Source organism: Muntiacus reevesi, chromosome 2 (assembly GCF_963930625.1).
Source record: "Muntiacus reevesi chromosome 2, mMunRee1.1, whole genome shotgun sequence".
Taxonomy (NCBI): Eukaryota; Metazoa; Chordata; class Mammalia; order Artiodactyla; family Cervidae; genus Muntiacus; species Muntiacus reevesi.
The window spans coordinates 194,631,709-194,647,224 of NC_089250.1; the positions used below are offsets into that span (position 1 = coordinate 194,631,709).

The window sequence follows — 15,516 nt, forward strand, 5'->3', positions numbered from 1 at the left end:
AAGTCTCAGGGTGAGTCAGGGACAGCAAGATCCAGGGTCTCAAGCAAAGGCACTGAAGCTTTGTCTGTGTCTATCTCTTCTCTCTCTCTTTTCTCTCTGTGTTTCTGTGATACCTCCATGACCAGACAACCTCTATACACATGGTGACAAGAGGGCTGCCTGCAACCCTCAACTTACATTCTTCCAGACAAAAATCCCCAAGAAAAGCCTTCCTTCCTAGTTTTTTCGGCAAAAGTCCAGAACCCAGTCGCAGACTCAGCTTGAGTTGTGCTCCCATCCCTGAAGCAATTATGGCAGCCCAGCAGGTGGTATACTCTGGTTGATCAAGCCGTGTCGTGTCCCCACCCCTGGTGCTGGGGGTGAGGCAAACTAAGTGAGCTGAGAGTTGAGGGTGAGTGAATGTCCAAAATATAATCAAGGCATGGTTCCCACAGAAGCAAGGAATGGATGCTGGGCAGACAGACAGAAGGAAATGAAGTACCAATATGCGCTGCAATGTGAACGAAAAGAACCAAAGTGAAGTCGCTCAGTCATGGACTCTTTGCAGCCCCATGGACGGTAGCCCACCATGCTCCTCCGTCCATGGGATTTTCCAGACAAGAGTACTGGAGTGGGTTGCCATTTCCTTCTCCAGGAGATCTTCCTGACCTAGGAATCGAACCCAGGTCTCCTATATTATAGGCAGATGCTTTACTGTCTGAGCCATCAGGAAAGTCCTACAATGTGAAGGAACCTTGAAAACATGATGATAGGTGGAAGAAGCCATATCTTGTGTGATTCCATCTCTACGAAATATCCAGAATAGGTAAATCCATAGATGGATGGCCAGGATCTGGAGGGAAGGGGAATAGGAAGTAACTGCTGATGAGGATGGGGGTTTCCTTTGAGGGTGATGAACTATTTTGAAACTAGGTAAAGATGACGATTGCAGATGAACTAGTGCTGTTGAATTGTATGCTTTTCAATGGTTGATTTTATGTTGTATGAGCTGGAAGAGCAGCAAGATCCCTGAGTCAGAAAACTTGTAAATTATAAGCTCCCAAGAAGACAACCAGCTCCTGAGCGGCAGGGATCATCTCTGCTTCTCCTTGCCTTCCACCAGGGCCAGCCCATGCCTGGCACCTAGTAGGTGTGAAATTAATGCTAAGCGAAAATGAACTGAGAGTTTGGGCCAGAAGTCTTGGCCCTAGCTCTGCCCACCCTCCCAACAGCTCCATCCACCTGACAAGCTCTTTGACCTTTGATTTCTGTGTCTGTAAATTAGGGAATGCCGATTTTGCCTTGCCTGCCTCACAGAATCCTGTGTGTGTGTGTGTGCGTGCGTGTATCCTAGAGGAGGAGTTATTAATCTGAGGTTCATGAATAGAATGTAGGGGTCTGTGACTTTGAATAGGAAGAAAATTATTTTTTTTTTTTACCGTGCTGGGTCTTTTTTGCTCCGTGGGCTTTTCTCTAGTTTCAATGAGTGGGGGCTGCTCTCTAGTTGGCGGTGCACAGGCTTCAGTAGTTGCACCTGTGGGCTCAGTAGCTGCGGCTCCCAGGCTCTCGAGCACAAGCTCAGTAGTTGTGGGGCACAGGTTTAGTTGCTCCACGACATGTGGGATCTTCCCAGATCAGGGATTGAACCCGTGTCTCCTGTATTGGCAGGCAGATTCTTTACCACTGGACCATCAGGGAAGCCCAGGAAGAAAATGATCTTAATTTTCACTAAACTCTACTTGAAATCCAGCTAAATGTAGGATAACAAACCATTATAGTATTAGCAGTTGCTATTGGAATCATATAGTTCCTTTTTTCTTGTCCATTCTCCCTGTTGTGTCCCCAACAAGTGATTGAACTTGTGACCCTTGCATTGTAAACTCAGAGTCCTAACCACTGGACTGCCAGAGAAGTCCTAGGAATCATGTATTTTCAAATCACATTATAGTTGATGCCTCCATGTCTAAATATCATTTATGCTCACTTCTTCTTCAAAATTACAATAGTGTTTAGACCTACTGTAAGATCTTGTTATTAAATGTGTTAAAAAGAAAGCATATGTAATTATCATAAATTTGGTGTTTTTAAAAATATTTTGCAATCCTCTATATAGTGTGTGAATCAAGAATCATGTGAATTACTATGCCATCACTTTGGTATTTATGGAAATATTTTGTGACCCTGTGTATTTTTGTTGCATTTAAAAGATTTATTCTGCAATGGGATAAATTTAAGAGTATAGGATTAACAGATAGTTATATGTAAAATAGATGAACAACAAAGATTTACTGTATAGCACAGGAAACTATATTCAATATCTTTCAGTAGCCTATAAAGGAAAAGAATCTGAAATATATGTATGTGTGTGTGTGTGTATATATGTATGTGTGTGTGTGTTACTAAATCACTTTGCTATATGCCTGAAACTAACACTGTATTGTAAGTAAATATGCTTAGTTTACTGATCAATTAATTTTAAAGAATAAATTTAAAAATAAAAGCATTGTTCTGAGATGAGGGTCAATAGCTGTATTCACCAAATTCTAACACATCTGTGGCATGAAATGGTGATTTCAGAAGTTCTCTAAAGAGGAAGCAGATGTAGCAGATGATCATTGCCATCTAACTATGCTGGGCAAGCAAGTGTCCTAAGCTCCTTAAGCCTCAGTGTCTTAATCTGTAAAATGGGCATAATAATAGTACCTGCCTCATAGGGTTACTGGAGAAAGCAATGGCACCCCACTCCAGTACTCTTGCCTGGAGAATCCCATGGACAGAGGAGCCTGATGGACTGCAGTCCATGGGGTCGCTAAGAGTCGGACACGACTGAGTGACTTCACTTTCACTTTTCACTTCCATGCATTGGAGAAGGAAATGGCAACCCACTCCAGTGTTCTTGCCTAGAGAATCCCAGGGACGGGGGAGCCTGGTGGGCCACCGTCTATGGGGTCGCACAGAGTCGGCCACGACTGAAGCGACTTAGCAGCAGCAGCAGCAGCAGCAGCATAGGGTTACAGAGACCAGCCTCACTTGTGAAGATCAAATGAGAAGCTACACACAGAACCCCCAGCTCAGCATTGAGCATGTAGTAAGTGCTCAAAAAATGGCTTTATGGCCAAGACATTCCCTGACAGACGGTAGTTTTGACCGTTTCTTTTGGACACTGGGTTGAGCTCTTTCATGGCTAAACACTATTTTGTCTTGTGCAGATTCATCCGGAAACAGGGCCTGGACCGGCTCTTCCTGGAGTGTGACGCCCACATGTGGCGCCTGGGGGACCGGCGGATCCCAGAGGGCATTGCTGTGGATGGGGGCTCAGACTGGTTCCTGCTAAACCGGAAATTTGTAGAGTATGTGACGTTCTCCACTGACGATCTGGTGACCAAAATGAAGCAATTCTACTCCTATACTCTGCTGCCTGCCGAGGTGAGTATCTGGGGAAAAATCCCTGAGAAAGGTAGGGTCATGCTCTAGCCTTTGGAGCAAAGTGGATGCTGAATTTTTGGTGAAGCTACATAGGCATCAATACATTGTTCTCCAAACATCCAGAGGAAGATGGGGAACTATACCGGCTGTCAGGGACCTTATTCTCACAGTAGAGCCCCTGGTCCCATCCAGTCTGGATGGAGGTCATTGTATGGAATAGATGCACAATGCTGCCAACAGCAATGCATACAGTGTCTTTAAAAGTGTAAAGTAAAAAAGGCAGTTCTTGCTCAAGACACGTGGCTCCCATCAGTCATAAAATCATCACAATGTTTTTTTTAGAACAACTTTATTGCCATTTTCTAGAAAATTGCTATTGAAAAAATTGCAAAGCTGTCATACCTACAATGCCGATGGTACCCACAGAGTTGTGCAGTGCATAACCTACACAACTGTATATGCTGGCTTCTTTGGAGACACCCATACTGACTTTTTACAGCTCCTCCACAGTCACCAATCCTGTAACAACTTTTCCACACCAAAAATTCCTTTTCTAACTTTGAACAGTATTCTGTCCTTCCCTGACAAACAGTAGTTTTGGCCTCATCAGTCACACCAGAAATTCCAGTGATTGCCAAACCAGGGCTACTGTTGGGTTTGCTCTACGTCCTGCATTGACAGCCATTGTGGCCAAATGCTTAGGACTCAACATTTCTTGTTGGCTTTTGCAACTATTTGAAAAGCTCTCAGAAGTCTGTCACCACTTCTCAGACCTCAGGATGGTAAACTGTCTTATTTCAGGGTGCCAGAAGAAGATGCAATAGAATGACGGTACTTCTTATAGTTTTGGAGGCTAGAAGTCATAGGTCAAGTTGCCAGGGTGGTCAGGTGATCGCTCTCTTCTGGGTTGCAAACTGCTTATTGACAGGTCTCATTGTCACATGGCAGAAGGGGTGAGGGAAGGGCACTAATCCATTTGTGCAGACCCCACCCTCATGACAATCACTTCCCAAAGGCCCTACCTCCTAACACCATCACATGGGGGTTAGGATTTCAACCTATGAATTTAGTGGGTATGCAACCATTCAGTCTATTTCAGAAAGTCCTGTGTATAAGAGTGCAGGCTATTCTGAAACAGCCCCAGCCCCATCTGGAAATGGGCAGGGACTCGGTGCTACGCTGTTGCTCCTGACAACAGCCAGCAGCCTTCTTATCAGACCTGGGCAGAGAGATTCTAGATTAGTTCCCTGACATCTAGTTCACTTTCACCCTAATCTCTAACTTCAGAAAACTCCAGAGCTTGCTCGGTTTCTATTGAGCCTGCGACACCTCCCATCAATGGCCCATCAATGGCCCACCAGTCCTGGCTCTGCCCCATCTCTGGGCCACTCAGGTTCTGTGTTTTTAGGTCAAACAAGACAATGCATCTCATTTGATGGTTTCCACATCCCTCACCAACATCTGGGGCAGGGCCAAGCTCTGAGTAGGGCTGACTGCTGACATAACTCCTAAGGGATGATGGGCTTGTCATCACTGGGTCAGGTTTTGCTATTCTGTATACATGTTAAGTCATCAGCTTTTAATCCTATTTCAGTGAAAATCACTTTTTCTCTCAATTCCAATAACCTCCTCATCCATTATCTTTTCTGTATCATTATAAAAGGACACAGGACAATTGATAATCGGGTACCTACCCCACTGCTTGATGGAGAATATATGCCTGTTTGGACTTTTAGACAATTCAAGCTTAAAACGCAGGTTCACAGACATGTCATTTAGCATCACAAGAAGGTCAGCTGGGTGGTGTGGATAGAGCCTCATTTTATCCACTCAGCCATTGAGAAGAGACTGTTTTGGACTTTGTTTGATTTAATCAAGGCATGCATCCCAATGCTGGCTCTCTCTATCCCACCCACCCGACCCCCTACCCCCCAGTGCACCCAGGCACTTTACATTCCAATGTCTCTATTTGATCCCACCTCCTCCATCCCAGCATTTCTGCCCTGCCCTTTTCCCAAACCACCTCTAGGGGATGATTTTAGAAGAAATCTGAAGGATGTGCCATGAGTTTGCCAACAGGCAGACACGTATTCCCCAATAGTTTCCCCTAGGAAGCAGAGAGCAGGGGAAAGCATATCACCTTGGTATCTGAGGTTGTTATAAAACAGCGTCCACATAGAAGTCAGTGTGTGTCTTTCTCTCCCCATCTCTCTCTCTTTCAGCAGCTCCAAACATATGTCTCTCTTTTCACTCTCAACATTCCCTTTTTCTCGAGATTCCTAGGAGAGGTTGGCCAAGAGTCTCAGGAATAGGGGGAAATTATGGTGTCTGGTTCAGCACCATGGACAGCGGGACGCCCCAGCACACCCGACCTCCTTTCCTCCCTGTGTTGTCTGTGACTGGGGCAGGAGGGCGTCCATGATTCTGGCCTCCCTCTCCCAGGAGTGAAATTCCAGGGCCTCAGTCTTTGTTCCAAGATATCTCAGACTGAATCCCTTTGGTTTCAGGTCTAGCCATTTGTAAAATCAAGAGTCCTTTGGCCCAGGGTTTTCTAGAAAATTGTCCCAATGACTTCCTCTGGTCCTCATGTGTTGATGTACCTTGTGCTGTGCTTACTCGCTCAGTCATGTCTGACTCTTTGCGACCCCGTGGACTAGCCCGCCAGGCTCCTCTGTCCATGGGGATTCTCCAGGCAAGAATACTGGAGTGGGTTGCCATGCCCTCCTCCAAGGGATCTTCCCAACCCAGGGATCAAACCCAGGTCTCCTGCATTGCAGGCAGACTCTTTACCATCTGAGCCACCAGGGAAGCCCAAGAATATTGGAGTAGGTAGCCTATCCCTTCTCTGGTGGATCTTCCCAACCCAGAAATTGAACCAGGTCTCCTGCATTGCAGGTGGACTCTCTACCAGATGAGCTGCCAGGGAAGCCCTTAAGGGACTTTTTCCTCTCTGCTGAACAGACAGAGGATGTACTGGGTCATAAGAGATGCTTGATATCAGCTTCTAGGCTTCTGGGGAGAGGCGTCTTAGAGAAACACTCAGAGCAGTAACTGCTAAGCAGAATGTCACTCCGGACAAAACTTCCAGGGTGCTCTGGCTTGGCCTGAATGGGACCATTTGCAGAGAGAACAACTGAGTCTGCAATAGAGTCCCTTCACTGTCAGGTGGCCCCTGGGAAGGACCCCCACCCCAGCCCATTTGAAGGAGGCCGGGTGAGGTCTCAAGCCAGGCCCTTCTCTCCCCCGCAGTCCTTCTTCCACACAGTCCTGGAGAACAGCCCCCACTGTGACACCATGGTAGACAACAACCTGCGCATCACCAACTGGAACCGCAAGCTAGGCTGCAAGTGCCAGTACAAGCACATCGTGGACTGGTGCGGCTGCTCCCCCAACGACTTCAAGCCACAGGATTTCCACCGCTTCCAGGTGAGCTGCCCACCCAGCCCACCTGCCCTTGCCTTCCAGCCAGCATCTGCAGGTGTCCAAGGCAGCCCTGCAGGTCATCACATCCCACACACTCCAGCCCCGGCTGTTGATGATAATCATAACAACATCCACAATAGCGAGCACTTACTGATCACTAACACCATGCAAGGGACCTTCTAACCGCTTGGCCCATATTGACTCATTAACCCCACAATAGCCTTAGAAGATAGACACAGAGACAATTATTGTTCCATTTTAGAGATAGGGAAACTGAGGTAGAGAGAGATCAAAAACTTTATGCAAGGTCACATAGCCCAACATATCTGTTTTCAAAGGCTGTACTTGCGTCCATTTCTCTATGCTGCCTTTTGATCAGAATCTCCTGAAATATTTGTTTAAAATACATTTCCGGGTACAAACTTGGTTGGAGGGCAGAGTTTCTCAACCTTCAGCACCCTTGACATTGTGGCTGGATAATTCTGTGTTAGGGTGGAGGGATATAGGATGTTTAAGCAGCTTCCCTGTCCTCCGCCCGCTAGATTCCAGAAGCATCTCATCCTCCACTGTGACAACCAGGATGTCGCTGTTTAATGTCCCCGTGGGGATCCAGTAGCACCCTGCAGACATGACAACTAGAATGTCTTCAGATATCACCAGATATCCACTGGGGGCAAACACATCCCCAGTCAAGAACTTCTGATCTCCAGCGAGGCTCAGGGATTTTTATTTTTAATGTAGCAGACTTTGGGAAGTTCTGATGAGCAGCCAGGTTTGTAAACCACTGTGCTCTGTGAACTTAAAGGAGTAACAAGAAGAAAGGTTCTTGCCATCACGGGTATCCCTGCAGGGCCCAGCAGTTCATGCTCTGGGGAGAGGAGAGGCAGGAGGGTGGCCAGTGTCCGTGTGCTTCCCATGAGCCCCGTGAGCCTTGAACCCCAGACCTGTTCAGGATGGCAACCTATTTCCATCCCATGTGAGTATACCTTCTGCTCCTTCCAGGCCAGCACCCTGAATTCTTCCTCTTCTCCTCCTCACCATGCTCAGCCTCAGCTGCCCAGAGCATATACAGAAGGCTACACATTCACAGGTCACTCTGAGGCCACTAGAGCTACCACGTGGGGATGATATGCTGCTCCCCAAACCACTAACTAGGGGTAATGGAGGGTGTTTAGGGCGGGGACAACAGTGCCGGGCTGATAACCCAATCCAAAGTGTCCCTGCTACCTCGCCTGGCACATCACTGAACCATCCAGGGGAGGACCCAGACTGCCCCCATGAAGCTTCCAGCCTCTTAGCCCGGCTCCTCGGAACAGTAGCATCAGCATCACCAGGGAGCTTGTTAGAGATGCAGAATCTCTGCTGCTCCTGGCCTGCTGAGTCAGAATCTGCATTTTAACAAGATCCCCAGGCAACAGGGAGGCTGTTCTGTTTGTGAAGCATGGGGTTGGGGTCTTCTGTGTGCCAGGTTCTCTGCAGGCGTTGGCTTCACTGGGTAGAAATCATCTCCATTGTGTAGGTGGGGAAACCAAGGCACAGAGGGGGGACTTACTTGTCCATGGACACGCAGTAGTGGAGTGGTAGAGTGGGAGGTCCCACGCGGGTGTTTCCAGGTCCAGACCCGAGCTTTTTCCACCAGACCTTGCTGCCAACCTGATTCCACGCCTGGTGGAATGCGGAATACACAGCGGGTTTTGTCCCATCATTCATATTCCCTCAAGATTCCCACCTAACGCCTTTCACCCATGTACGCAGTTGCTGCAATGAGTATTCTTTAGGCCTGTGTTTGGTGGCAGACTGAAAGCTACCCAGAGGGCCTCCTCAAACCCATGTTCATTGAGGTTGGGTGAACTTGGGTGACATTTTAGCTCCATTGTCTGTGCATAAAGGGTCTGCTGAGCAGAAAGGGGTGGCAAGGGGAATATTTGACCTGTTCAAAAGGGGATAAAAGAAACAGAACAATTCCCACTTTTGTAGAGGATCAGCTTTCACCCTCACTGCAAAGGACCTTCATCATTTAGAGCAAGGAGATGGTGCAATTCTTGGGTGCACTGCCCCTCTTGGGCCACTCCAGGGCAGCAGCATTTCTATTCCAGTCCCAGCATCCTGGGGACATCGTGGTCACTGATAAAGATGAGCCAACATAGAGACCGAGTCACATGCTCGCAGCTCTTCAATTCACAGCAAACACAGATCAAGAATATTTCTCAGTGTCTAGACTCAAGAAACTGCTGCCTGTAAGGAACTCTGAGTTCTTATGGAAAAAACTCCAAGGACGAGAACTACAAACATAGAAATGTGCTTTTTAGGAGCTCCAGGTGTGATCAGAGAATCTTGGGAAGAGAAAGGAGGCTGCCCTGCCACTGACTCTGGTGTTCTGCCTCCAGAAAGTGAAGACTTAGAAGTCCCTGTAGCAGACTTAAAGATGTAGTGATAACAGTCTCATAATAGCTGCTAACACTGTGTGTCAGATTCTATGCTAACTATCCATATTATTATTGTACCCATTTTAAAGATTGGAAAACTGAGGCCCTGGATGACTTCCCCCAAAGACATATATAGCTAGAAAGACATAGAGTGAGAATTTGAACCCACATGGTCTGGCTCTTTTTAATGCTCATATAAGGGAACTGAGCTAACCCCTCAACTGCAGAGAAAAGGTAGGGGTGGGTGTCCCAGGTGGGTGTCCCAGGTTTCTGTGAAGCAGAGACCAGATGGGATATTCCAAAACATTAACAAGAGTTTTTGTTATTAGGACTTCAGATTCACTTGACTAGCAGTGTGATCCTAAGATGATATAGTCAATAGAATTTGGGTTTTAGGGTCATCTGGGTTTGAATCTTATGACTGTGTGTTTGTACATTATCCCTTCCCTTCTCTAAGTTGTGTTTCCTCATCTGTAAAATAGGAGTCATAGCACCTGCTTTGTGGAGATATTGGGAGGTTAGAGATAATGACAAAATGCAATGCTCTGCGTATAGTATATGATGAATTTTTATTGTCATTATTGTTGCTGTTAATGCACTGAAGTGAAAACAATGCTAGACCTAAATGAAGGTCAAAATTTGCACAAGATCACAAGCCTCTCAAAGGAAGGGTCTGTGGTTTAGTTGTTTCCATAGCCCCAGACCAGAGGTCAGCAAGCTACAGCCCCTGGGCTGATCCGGGCTGATCCAGCCTGCTCCGTTTTTGTAAATGACTTACTTTGGAGCACGGCCACAAACCCATTCATTTTCCAGTTTGTCTGTGGCTGCATTCACACTCTGAGAGCAGAGTAGTTGCAAAGCTGGAAATATTTATTGTCTGGCATTTTGCTGAAAAGGTTTGTTGATCTTGCCCCAGACCATGGTTTAAGACCTGGTAGATAACAAGTGCTCAGTACTTCACTTCTCTCGCCCGTGACCCTGGATCTGAATCCTGGCTCTCCCATTACCTTACTGTGTGACCTTAGATAAGTCCCTTTCCCTCTCAGGCACTCAGCCGCCTTGAAAAGTTGGTTTACATAAGTAGCCCTCAAACATGTAGCATAATCACCTGGGAGCCTTTTATTTGGATACAGATTCCTAAAGCTCATCTTCAGAGATGTTGACTCAGTAGGTCTGGGGAAGGACTCCAGAGTCTGAATATTTTAAAGCTGTTTAGGCGACCGATGTGCAGCCAGCTCAGATGTCGTTTGCCTTGTCCTCACACCCTAGTGAGCAAACGAATCACCTTCAAAGCCTGTTAAGAGTACAGATTTCTAAGCCTCACTTCCAGGGATTCTGACCAATAAATCCAGGGTGTTCCCTGTGAGTCTGTAAGTTGATTATAATGCCCAGGAGACAGTAGGGAGTGGTAGGGACTGTGGTGAGCCACAAGGCCCATACCCATCCAAAGGGACAGCCTCTATTCAGCTTTAGCTATCTGTTACCATGCAGGAACGTAGGCCTACCATTGCCAGATCATTTCTTTTTCAAGGGAAGCCAAAAGTTTCCACAAACTCTTCCACTTATAAAATTGTTGCCAGTTAATTCAATTTTAAAACATTCTTCCGGACAACTAAAATACTTCTGTAGGTGGTATTTGCCCTAGACCTCCCACTAAATGATTTCTGAGTTCCCTCCCAGCTATAACCATCTAAGATGTAATTATTTCACAGATATTTAAATGAAGCTGACTTCCGTGTCCCTCATTGCTTTCAATGCTTTACAAATATTAACTCTTTCAATCCTAAAACCCTGTTGACAGACGAGGAAACTGCGAACAGAGAGGGTAGTAGGTGGCTGAACGGTGAGGTGGACCCAGACAGGCTGGGACGGCAGAGCTCGCCTCCTCCAGCCCACCTCCCCCATCCCGCTGGCTGACTCTGCTCTCTCTATCCCACGAGCGCAGCAGACAGCCCGGCCCACCTTCTTTGCCCGCAAGTTTGAAGCTGTGGTGAGTCAGGAAATCATCGGGCAGCTGGACTATTACCTGTATGGGAACTACCCCGCGGGCACGCCGGGCCTCCGCTCCTACTGGGAGAACATCTACGATGAGCCCGACGGCATCCACAGCCTGAGTGACGTCGCACTGACCTTGTACCACTCCTTCTCCCGCCTGGGCCTCCGCCGGGCCGAGGCGTCGCTGCACGCCCCGGGGGAGAGCAGCTGCAGGTGAGCCGGGAGGGTCGGGGTGACAAGGGACGGGGGACAGCCCTCCTCTGCGGGGGCTGCGGCTCCAGCCCGTGCTTCTCCCTGAAAATCAGCCACGCAGACGTCCCAGCGTCCAGAGTGTTTGCTGTCTCAGCCATCGTCACCCTTTTACCTTCTCAGAATAGCAGATCTAATATTTACCTACTTATTTCCTTTCTGTGGACTCATTCTTTTTAAAAAAAAAATTTTTTTTTTTTAATTTATGTGGCTCTACCCGGTGTTAGTTGCGGCATGCATTATCTTTCAGTTGTGGCATGTGGGATCTGGGCTTCTCTGGTGGGTCAGACAGTAAAGGATCTGCCTTCATGCAGATTCGGTCCCTGGGTGGGCATCCCCTGGAAAAGGGAATGGCTACCCACTCCAGTATTCTTGCCTGGACCATGGGTAGAGGAGCCTGGTGGGGTACAGTACATGGGGATCAAAAAGAGTTGGACACGATTGAGCGACTAACACACGCGCACACACGCACGCACGCGCACACACACGCACGCGCACACACACAGGCACGCACTCACGCAGTATCTAGTTCCACCAGGGATCAAACCCAAGCCCCCTGCATTGGGAGCATGGAATCTTAACCACTGGACCACCAGGGAAGTCCTGTCTTTCTGTGGACTCATTCTTTAGGCTAAATATACATATTTTAGAAGAAAGCTTTGTCACCATATTAGATAGTTCTGTTTGTTTTACATGGAAAGTAATCATGAAAATACAGAACTTTTTTTTTTTTTTTACTTTTTGTTTTAGAAAATGTCAGATATATACTAAATGGAGAGAAAAATGAAATCCTATCTCCTATCGCCAGCTCTAGTGATTACTGACTCCTAGCCAGTGCAGTTTCATCTCTGCCTTCACCCACTTTCCCCCTCCTCCCAGATCAGTTTGATTGAAGCAAATCCCATAAACATTTCATGTGTCTCTGAAAATTGACTCCTTAAAACACGACCATACTATCATTGTCAGACCTGAAAATATAATCAGTAACCTCATGGAAGGCAGAACCATTACTTAAAACGTTCATGTAACCTTTAGATTTAGAATCAACTACCACTGGTGGGTACTAGTTGATACTTCAGGAAAGAATGTTCTAGAATATATGGAAAGAAGAGGGAAGGTGGGGAAAGGATTCAACATCACCCCCACCTCCCCTGCCTTTCCCTAAGCCTACCAAACCCTTTTAATTTGGGGCTGCTTCTCTTCCTCTTCAGCAATATGCATTGCAGATATTTCATAATTGCAAGGATTACGTGTCCTGTTTCTTTCGCTCAGCATTGGAATATTAGCCCCTCCTCTCCTTGCTCCTCTGCAGCTTCCATAATGATAATGACCCTTTTTAATGCCGCTGGTATTCCATTGAGTAGAAATTCCAGAGTTTGCTTAATCCAGCCCTTTCCTGTTGCCATTGTTCTGATGAATATCTTTTTGCAGAAAGCCTTTTTTTTTCTTTCTCCTTTCTGATTATTTCCTGAGAATGGACTCCCAGAAGTGCCTCCAATCACTCTACTTCTCTTTCTTGTTCTGCCTCTGCCTCCTCCTCCCACCTTCCTCTTTAAACAACAAAGAAAAAATTATTAGCATCAGTCTTTCTCCTCTGAGCCTTCTATGTGTCCCTCCTTACTCTGCTCTTCCTTCCTCTCAAGAATGGAAGGGGGACAGGAAAGGAACTATTTTGTTCTACAAAACTCTGAAAACATGGAAGGTTTTCCTGACTGGGACCCCATGCAGATCAGCTGGGTTTCCACATGCCTGCAGCAATTTTCCCCTCAGCCTTCTCTCTCCTCTACCCGCTGGTCCTGATTTACTTTAAAAGAAGACCAGAATGGGTTAGAAACCCAGAACCTGCCATTTGAACTCCACTCTTACTAGCTATTGACCTTGGACGAGTCTTGAACCTCCCTGAGCCTCAGTTTCCTCATCTGTAAAATGGGAATAATAATAAGCCTTACAGCATAAGGTGTTGTTAGGTTTAAAGGGGATAATCCTCCAAAACTACTTTATTAGTCATGTATTTTATTATCATTATCCCCATTTTAACAGTATTTTCTATAAGAAGTGCTTTAGTAAATGTTTATGCCATTGTTGGTATCTTAGTTGCCAGTATCCTTAAGCCACAGCTGCGTGAGCTACTTGCTCCATCACTGGTCATACGAGCTGTTTATCAGTTCCTCTGCGCTGTCCCTTGTTGACTGTCCCCTCAGTCTGCCTTTTCTGAGTGTTCCAGGGTCATCTCAGGTGCCATATCCTCTCTGAAGCTTGCTAAGAGCTCCCCCAATAGCCCACCCCACACCTCTCCTCATTTGAAAGCAGGTTTTCCTTCAACCCTCCCATTGCTAGTAACAGCCGTGCCTCAGGTCAGGGTCATCGGTGAACGTCTTTTCGTCCCTGCTAGCCCAGGGGCAGAATCCCCGACCCAGGAGCCACAGTCTGTGGCCCTGGTAGACGACACAGTGCCTGGTGCTTGGAAGGCAAATATCGTTTCAAGAGTAGTTTTAATCCTAGGTTTCATAGCATTTGTAAGGTAAATAATCTTAGATGAAATTTTGAAAGACACCTCCAAGTGATTTATGATTGCTGAAATTTTCTTCTGGTATTTGTTTTGGGATTTAGCAAGCCATCAAGTTGCCTCAGGCCTGGAATCCTTTGGCTTCTACTTCATTTTTTATTATAATGGAACCCTTGTGTCTTGCTGTGGGCAAAGCCAATACATTTATTAATACAAGCCTAAAAATAAATCAGGACAAAGGACCCCTATCCCAAAAGGCAAAAGAGAGTAAATTCCTACCCCAGAGCTATCTGGGGAAAAATTGAAAACTTTATTTCAAAAATCTCATTTTCTCTGGACATTTCATGCACATTGTGGCTTTCTAGTCTATAGTATACCCTTTCATAAAAAATAATGTTTATCAATTTTTTTTCTCATTAGAAGATAACATTTATCCAGAAAATTTCAAAATGGCAGATGGAGAGAACAAGAAAATAGAAGATTGCTTGAGAGTCCCTTTCAGAGATAAGGATGTCAGTGTTTTATTACGGGTCCTCAAGTTCAAATGTGGTCTAGGACTAGGCAGGAAGCATGTGTCCTTAGCTAAGGATGGACTGATCCCACGGACCAGGGGCCCCCGGGGTTCCAATGCTGAATTCTGGCACATCCTTGCCCTGTGGGAATGTAGACTTGGAGCTGCCAATCACATCTCCTGATTTTTTCAGACAAATTAGAAATCCACATTTTTGTGTGAGCTTCCCAAATTTTTTAATGCCCACCTCATTTAAATAAGAAATTAAAAAAAAAAGAAAGAAATAAAAACACCTTTGGGCCAAGCAAATGCACCAGAGGCATCATTTAGGTTCTCTTGTATTGCCTCTGGTATCTTCTAGCGCATCTAGTTACAACTCTCCTCTCAGTTTTAATTACTTAATTACCATATACAGTGTAGAGGAGGTACCAGTGGACTTTGTGATCTGTCCTGGTTGCAGGTTCCCTAGATGTATCTTAGAAGCAAAGGGTTCAGGAGAATATCCTTCTAGAATCTTCACTCAAACCTTAAGTATCGATTGAGCATCTACCATGTGGCAGGCTCTGCATTGGGCCCTGGGTCCTCAGCCATGACCCAGACAGACCAGGCCCCAAGCTCAAGTCCCTCCTATTCTAGTGTGAAGACAGGCAGTACCCCAGCTCACAGCAGCAAGAATGAAAGTCTCTAAAGATAAATGCTCTGCTGAGAATGAAGATAAGCTCAAGTAACAGCAGTGAGTTGGTGACTTAACATTCAGCAGTCAAGGAAGATCTCTCTGAGATGGTAACATTTAGCCAAAAAGATAAGGCAGAGCCCACCATGCAATCAGTAGAGGAAAAGAGCATCCCCCGCAGAGAGAATGTCCTGTGCCCTGGGCTAGAAATGAGCTTAGGGTGTTCAAGACTCGAAAATAAGGTCCACTTAGTTAGAAGGTGGTCAGTTGGGACAAAGGGAGACTAAATGAGGCTAGAGAAAGAGGTAGGACCTTGTAGACCAAGTAA

General features: G+C 46.3%; 1 protein-coding gene across 1 annotated transcript in view; it reads left to right on the top strand.

The window, feature by feature from the left end:
• Nucleotides 1-15,516, top strand: part of XYLT1 (xylosyltransferase 1) — a 343,548-nt gene that overhangs the window by 304,309 nt on the left and 23,723 nt on the right. The window contains exons 7-9 of the mRNA XM_065924410.1: nucleotides 3,189-3,405; nucleotides 6,655-6,831; nucleotides 11,200-11,462. Coding sequence (XP_065780482.1) covers nucleotides 3,189-3,405; nucleotides 6,655-6,831; nucleotides 11,200-11,462 — 657 coding nt within the window. The remainder of the gene's footprint in view (nucleotides 1-3,188; nucleotides 3,406-6,654; nucleotides 6,832-11,199; nucleotides 11,463-15,516) is intronic.